The 7,628-nt window shown below is 34.4% G+C and overlaps 1 protein-coding gene across 1 annotated transcript; it reads left to right on the forward strand.

The window, feature by feature from the left end:
• Window positions 1-4,715: 4,715 nt before the first annotated feature.
• LOC130950325 (uncharacterized) lies at window positions 4,716-7,365 on the forward strand. The gene is made up of 4 exons (XM_057878833.1): window positions 4,716-6,579; window positions 6,683-6,887; window positions 7,051-7,127; window positions 7,211-7,365. Exons 1-4 carry the CDS (start codon window positions 4,716-4,718, stop codon window positions 7,363-7,365), a joined length of 2,301 nt encoding a protein of 766 aa, XP_057734816.1.
• Window positions 7,366-7,628: the final 263 nt, after the last annotated feature.

Below are 7,628 nucleotides of genomic sequence, written 5' to 3' on the forward strand. Positions count from 1 at the left end.
ATATTATTTAATATCTTGAAATCGGCGCATCCCAATCTGGTGTACCAACCTTTCAAAGGAGGATTTTTGGAAGTGACTTTGTAAATAAAGCTGCCATATTATTGCTTGAACGAATCCGTTGGACATCAATTATTCCTTAATTTTGAAGATCATGAGTAAAGAAGAATTTTGGAGAAATATGCTTTGTTCTATCATCTTTGAAGTATCCACCTTTAAGTTGCGCAATGCATGCTGTATTATCTTCAAACAGAACAGTTGGAGCTATGTTATGATCAATCAGTCCACATGATAATAGAATATATTGGATCAAACTCTTAAACTAAAAACACTCACTACTTGCTTCATGTATCATAATTATTTCAGCATGGTTAGAGGATGTTACTGTTATCTTCTGTTTCATCGACCTCCATTATATAGCTGTATCACCATATGTGAATAAGTATCCTATTTGAGATCTTCCTTTATGTGGATCAGACAAGTATCCAACATCTGCATAACCAACTAATTATGACTTGGATTCATACGGAAAAACAAACCCATATTAACTGTTCCATGAAGATATTGAAAATTTTGTTTGATTATATTCCAATGTCTTCTGGTTAGAAAAGAACTATACCTTACTAGTAAATTCACCACAAATGATATGTCAGGTCGTGTATTATTAGCAAGATATATTAGTGCTCCAATGGCACTGAGATATGATACTTCAGGACCAATGATATCTTTATTTTCTTCTTTAAGACAAATTGGTCATTTTTCACATCTAAAGACCTTATAATCATTGGGGCACTTAATAGATGTGACTTATCCATATAAAATATCTTTAAGATCTTTTTTGTGTATGCTATTTGATGAATAAAGATCTCATTTTTTATATGTTCGATCTGTAGGCTGGACAAAAGTTAGTCTTTCCAAGATCTTTCATCTTAAACTATTCTTTTAGAGCTTTTATAATTGTTGGAATCTCTTCAGAGGTTTCAACGATATTTAAATCATCAACGTACACAGTAATTATAATGAATCTAGATGCATATTTCTTGATGAAAACACATGGGCATATATCATCATTCTTAAATCCGTTTTTTATCAGATACTCGGCAATACGATTCTACCATATTTGTCCAGATTACTTGAAACCATATAAAAAGCTTTGCAATTTTATTGAGTATAACTCGTGCGAATATTCATGGGATGGTTTAGATATCTTTAATCTTCATAGACTTTCATATAGATATCACGATCTAATGATCCATATAAATAGGCTGTTACTACATCCATTAGATGCATATGTAGTTTATGGTATGCAGATAAACTGACTAAATAACGCAATGTTATTACATCTACTACAGGGGAATATATTTTTTTTATAATCTATACCGGGCCTTTGTGAAAAATCTTGCACCACAAGTCGAGCTTTGTAGGGTACAACTTTATTTTTCTCATTTCGTTTTCTCACAAATACCCATCTATATCCAACAGGTTTTACATCTTCTGGTGTACAGACTATAGGTCGAAAGACTTCACGTTTTGCAAGTGAGTCTAACTCAACCTTCATAGCTAGCTTCTTTTCATTTCGGCTAATCATTCATTTGTTGACATTCTTCGATTGTTCTTGGTTAAAGATCCTTACTTTCATGCATGATGTGCAACACCATATTATATGCAAATATTTCATTGATAATTATTTTATTTCAGTTCTATTTTTCTCTTGTAAAGACATAATTTATCGAGATCTCATCACTTTTACAATTTTCAATATTTTCAGGTACCTGAACGTCTTCTAGCGTCAAAACTATATCGGAATTTTTGGCATCTGCAGGCGTCTTTACTATGGTTTTATCCTTTTCAACATGAATAAAATTTACCTCTTTTCTTTTTCGAGAATTTTTGTCGTTAGAACCGACAGCCTACATGCTTCTGATATGAATTTATTTCGGTGGCCATTTTCCGACCGAAACATCAATTCAAATTACAGCATTTTCAGATGGTATATAGGATTTAGTAATCATTTTCGTATCAAAAAATGTATCAGACAATTCATTTGCTATTCTTTACAAATGTATAATCTTTTGAACTTCTAGTTCACATTGCCTTAATCGATGATCTAAATGCATTAAGGATGATGCATCCCAATTAAGTTCTTTTTCAAGAAGCTTATTCTTTTCCCCTAATATTGAAAATTTTGATTCTTCAAAATGACAATCTGCAAATCAAACTTTAAACACATCTCCTATTTGTATCTTAAGATACCTTACTATAGAGAGAGAATTATATCCTACATAAATTTTTAATTTTCTTTGGGGTTCTATTTTGGTGGGACAATTAGAACATATATCGCACACCCAAATATCCTCAAATAGGAAATATTTGCCTATTGGCCAAAAGTTAATTGCAGAAAAGAAAATTGATGGTAATTTGTTTGTTTCAAACGAATAAGTGTTGCAACATGTAAAATTGCATTCTCCAAACAGAGGTTGGGAGATTTGTTATCATAAATAAGGATAAATGATTCTACTAACTCATTTTGTGTATGAACATGAGCTACTGGATGTTCAACACTTATTCTGTTAGCCATACAATAAGCATCAAATGCTTGGAAAGTGAATTCATCAGCATTATCAAGACGAATTGCTTTGATTGGATTTAATCGAATAATTTGAGCAAGTAATATTGCAAACTCCAGGTTGCAAGAAGACAATAAGTACACATGTGGCAATCTCGAAGATATATCTATTAGGACAAAATTAGTTTTTTCTGAGAACATACAGCACAACAAAATTCACTAGATTTAAGAATCTTCTGGTTCTTTAATGAATGTCCATGGAAGTTTTCAATAATTCTCCGCATCATTGTTATTCCATGATGACCCAATTGATCATACTAAATTATAAATTCATTTGGGTTAATAAACTTCTATTTTATAATGCCATGTGATTCAATTGCACTAATTTTGGTATAATATAATTCAAATAAAAGTGAGGGTAACTTTTCTAAAATATAACCTTTTTATTTAAATCATGGGTTGTGATATATAAGTACTTATGATTTTTCTCCTTCAATGTTTTAATATGATATCCATTTCGACGAATATTTTTAAAACTTAACAAGTTCTCTAGAGACTTGTATTGGTAGACAATAGTGCATTATTTATTATGAATTTTGTTCCTCTAGTAAACAAAATTATAGCTCTTTCGGAGTCTTCTATCACATTATCTGAGCCAATAATAGTATTAACATATTCTTCTTTTGATACAAAAAGAGTAAAATATATATTACTTTTTAGCAAGGTTATAAAAACCGGACCGGATCGGCCGGTTCGACCGGTTTAACCGCGAACCGGCGCTGCTAACGGTCCGGTCCTTATTTGAAAATCGCAGAGAGAAGAACCATTCAAGAACTGGCGAACCGGTCAAAAACCGGCCAGTTGGACCGAACCGGTGACCGGCCGGTTACGCTAAACGACGCCGTTTTACGTTTTTAAAAAATAAAAAAAATAAACCCGACCCGACCCGCCAGTGGAGCACCCCACCTCCCTTTCTTCCCCCGAGCCCTGACCCCATTCATTCATCAATCATCATCTGAATCTCCAATGGAGAAGGAGAACCCTAGCCGCGCTGCCTGAACCATAGCCCCCTGTCGCCATCCTTCGCCCCCGTGGTGTCGCCATCCTCAACTCCAGAAACCCTTCAATCTCCATCACCGCCTGGTTCCTGCCCAGTAGCCCTCAATCTCCATCGTCTTCATCTTCTCAAGTCTCAACACCAGCACGCAGTAGCCTCTCATCGGCAGTCCTCAACAGTCAACACCGGTAGCCCTCCATCAACCCCAGGTGAGTAACTCGTCCTCTGCTCATTTCTCTTTGTCCTTCGCCCTGCTCATGTTCTTCCATCGACTCCGGTAGAAACATGCATGAAATTGAACTTTCTCTGTGAACTGAACTTAGAATTAATGAATTATGTTTAATTTTCTGTGAACTGAACTTAGAATTATGTTTTACTTTGTTGGTCAATTTGTGTTTGGTCAATTTGTTTCCTCGGCTCAATTTCTATTTGCTGCTGAGCATAAGAAATAAAAAATCTGAACTGTGAACTGTGTGAAGTGTGAACTTGCTCTGTGAACTTGGCTCTGTGAACCGTTCAATTTCTGGAACTTCATCTATGAACTGTGAACTTGCTCTGTTTGTTGCACAAATTATATTTTGTTGGTCAATTTGAAATGTGAACTTGCTCTGTAACTGAAGACATTCTGTTTTTTGTTGCTCTCTATTTGTCAATTTTATACAAACACGGTTTGGTATGTAACTAAAGACATTCTGTTTTCTGTTGCTTTTTTTCTTTGTTGCTCCATATCTTTTGTGCCCCCTTCTCTTTTCCCAGTTAAGATTAAATGATTCTTCTATTATGAACTTTGGTTGCATTCGGCAAGTATTGTATAATGTTTATACAATGCATATCGTCTTAAATACAGATTGATGTCTGAAGGATTTGTTTCATACCTGGAGTTGTGGAAAAAAAATGGAGTTTCATTTAAAAGATTGTAACATCATTTGCAGTATCAGCTACTTTGTTGATGTAAATATCAATATTATACTATAATATGCTATCTTGTATTGCTTCCTTTTGTAAATATCAATTTCTGACTTTCTGTGAACTGTTCAATTTCTGACTTGGCTGTTTTTACTTTTTAAGTTCATATATGTTTTATTAATTTCAGTTATGAAAGATAATATTAATCAAGAAGTATCTGCTGATAACAATGCTTTTGTGAATAATAACATGCCTGCCGATACTCCTATTCCAAATGATGCTGCTAATCCTAATTCCCATAGTGCTAACGATAGTCAGTCACAAGGTTCTTCTAACCTTAGGGGAAAAACAGATTTAGCTTGGAAATATGTTGCTCTACAAATGGTGAATGGAAAACCACAATATCAATGTTTATTTTGTCTACAAGTTTTCAATGGAGGTGGAATTCACAGGATGAAGAAACATCTAGCAAAGATTACTGGACACGTGAAAAAATGTCCTAAAGTTCCATATGATGTGGAAAAACAGATGGAAAGTTTGTTGAAAGATATTCAGACCAGCAAAAAGAAAAGAAAAGTAAGTTTTGGTGAAGAGGGTGGTGATGAGGTAGAGGATGCAATTGATGAGGCAATAGCTCAAGAAGAACAGGAACAGCAGCGTACCCCGAGTCAGCAAGGAGTTGGAGGCGATCCAAAGAAAAAAGCCAAACTCATTCCTCCTATGTTTGCACCAAGAACTACTCTAGGAGCCCAGCCAAGTATTAAAAGTGTTATGCAAAACAAAGAGGCGATACACGAGGTTGATAAACGATTTGCTCGGTGGCTTTTGGATTGTAAAATTCCATTTAATGCTATGATGTCGCCATATTTCCAGGATATGTTGGATGGTGTTGCTGATATTGAACCTGGTTACAAGGGGCCTTCTTATGATAAGTTAAGGGTTCATTTGTTGGCTGATCTTAAAAGAGAAAGTCAAATGCTAGTTGATAGTTATAGGAGTGCATGGAAGGAAATTGGATGTACCCTCATGGATGATAGTTTTACAGATCAAAGACAAATAACGTTAATCAATTTCTTGGTGTATTGTTCTAAAGGTTTGTGCTTCGTGAAATCAGTAGATGCTTCCAATATGGTAAAAAATACTTCACACTTGTGTAATTTGTTTTCTGAGGTGATTGAATGGATTGGCCCAAATAATATTGTGCATGTTGTGACTGACAATGCGGCCAATTATGTTGCTGCTGGTAGGCTTATCAATAGAAAATATGATAATATCTATTGGTCACCATGTGCTGCTCATTGCCTTAATCTTATTTTAAAAGATATAAGCAGCATGTCGCATATTTCTAACCTTGCAACTCGTGCTTCAAAGATCACAGTATTTGTGTACAATCATACGATTTTCTTATCTTGGCTAAAACAGAGACCTCGTTGGAGAGAAATTGTACGTCCTGGTGCAACTCGGTTTGCAACTGTGTTTATTACATTGAAGAGCATCTTTGACCGTAAAAAGGAGTTGCAACAATTGGTTGTAGATTCAATTTTCACTGATCACAAATTAGGAAGGAGTGCTACTGGTAGAGCTGTGAGTGCTATTATTTTGGACTGCAAATTTTGGGATGATTGCTTTACTGTATGTAAACTTGTGGGTCCTCTGATTTACTTGCTGAGGGTTGTTGATGCTGATGACAAACCATCTTTGGGATATGTTTATGAAGGAATGCTAAGGGCAGAAGATGCAATTAAGGAGATGTTTAGGCAATCTAAGACTGCATATCAGCCGTACATAGATATTATCAACTCAAGATGGGACAAGCATTTGAAGAAAGATCTTCATGCGGCAACTTACTTCCTGAATCCTAAATTCTTTTTTAATGAAAATTATAAAGAAGCACCTGATGTTATGCGAGGTTTGCTTGATCTTGTTACCTTGTATTGCAAGTGTAACAATTTGGATTCAGTTCAGGCAATGAAAGAAATACATTTATATAGAGATCGGAAGGAAAGTTTTGATAGAGAAGAAGTTATTCCTGCTGCATCTGAACTTAAGCCTGGTAAGAATATGGCTGAATATTTGTTTAATTAATAGTAACTTGTTTTATGCTCCTATGTTCTTAATTGATATATTGTAATATGTTATGGTTTTATAATTGGTAGATGAGTGGTGGAGGTTATTCGGAGGCTCTGCTCCATGTCTACAAAAGAGAGCTGTTCGTATTCTTAGCCAAGCATCTGCTTCTTCTGGGTGTGAGAGAAATTGGAGCCTTTTTGACCAGATTCATACAAAAAGAAGAAATAGATTGGAGCATGATAGATTGAATGACATTGTTTATGTTACCTATAATTTGCGTCTTAAATCCAGGTAACCAATTTCATGAAATACTATATTGTTTCATTTGTAATCTTTATCATAATAAATTTGTAAATTATTAAATCTTCATATATTGTATTTAACTTTTTAGGAAGAAAAAAGAAAAAAGAAATCAAAAGACACAATATGATCCAATTGATTATGAAAGTATCAGTCAAGTTGATTTTTGGGTGACTGAAGAGGTTGTAGAGAAAGAGCCTGATCTTCCTAGTAATGTGGATGACTTATTGCGTGAGTATAGTATATTTAGTTTCTAATGATTTATTAGAATGTTGTTAGTTTATAATATAATGATAACATGTCTATTTTATTAGGTGAAATTGATGCTGATTTATATCAAAGTGGCGGTGGTAGTAGTGGTCTTTATGCTGCATCTCTTGATTCTTCTGCTGATCAGGGTGGGAATGAAGGTGAAGATCATCCCACCGAAGCATATTTGCAACAAGTTCTAGCAGATTTTGATGATTGATAAACCATGATGTTGGGATTTAATATTTAGATATGCTTTTATTACTATTTAACTTTTGACTTTGGATTTTGATAAGATCATGTGTATTTGGTGGATGATATTTTGTGTAGTGTTTTAAATTTCGAAGATATTTTAAGATTTATATCAGACTATAATTATATTTTAGGATGTGTATTTATAATTTATTTATTATTCTATTCTAAAACGATTTTTCCGGTTGAACCACCGGTTGAACCGGTTAGACCAGTGAACCAGTGAACCAG

Source organism: Arachis stenosperma, chromosome 9 (genome assembly GCF_014773155.1).
Source record: "Arachis stenosperma cultivar V10309 chromosome 9, arast.V10309.gnm1.PFL2, whole genome shotgun sequence".
Taxonomy (NCBI): Eukaryota; Viridiplantae; Streptophyta; class Magnoliopsida; order Fabales; family Fabaceae; genus Arachis; species Arachis stenosperma.

Excerpts from the sequence above, each read along its gene's own strand:
- LOC130950325 (XM_057878833.1), top strand. The coding sequence starts at position 4,716 with ATGAAAGATAATATTAATCAAGAAGTATCTGCTGATAACAATGCTTTT. Across the intron at positions 6,580-6,682 it reads TGCATCTGAACTTAAGCCTG|ATGAGTGGTGGAGGTTATTC; the intron begins GTAAGAATATGG and ends TATAATTGGTAG. Across the intron at positions 6,888-7,050 it reads AATTTGCGTCTTAAATCCAG|TCAAGTTGATTTTTGGGTGA; the intron begins GTAACCAATTTC and ends TGAAAGTATCAG.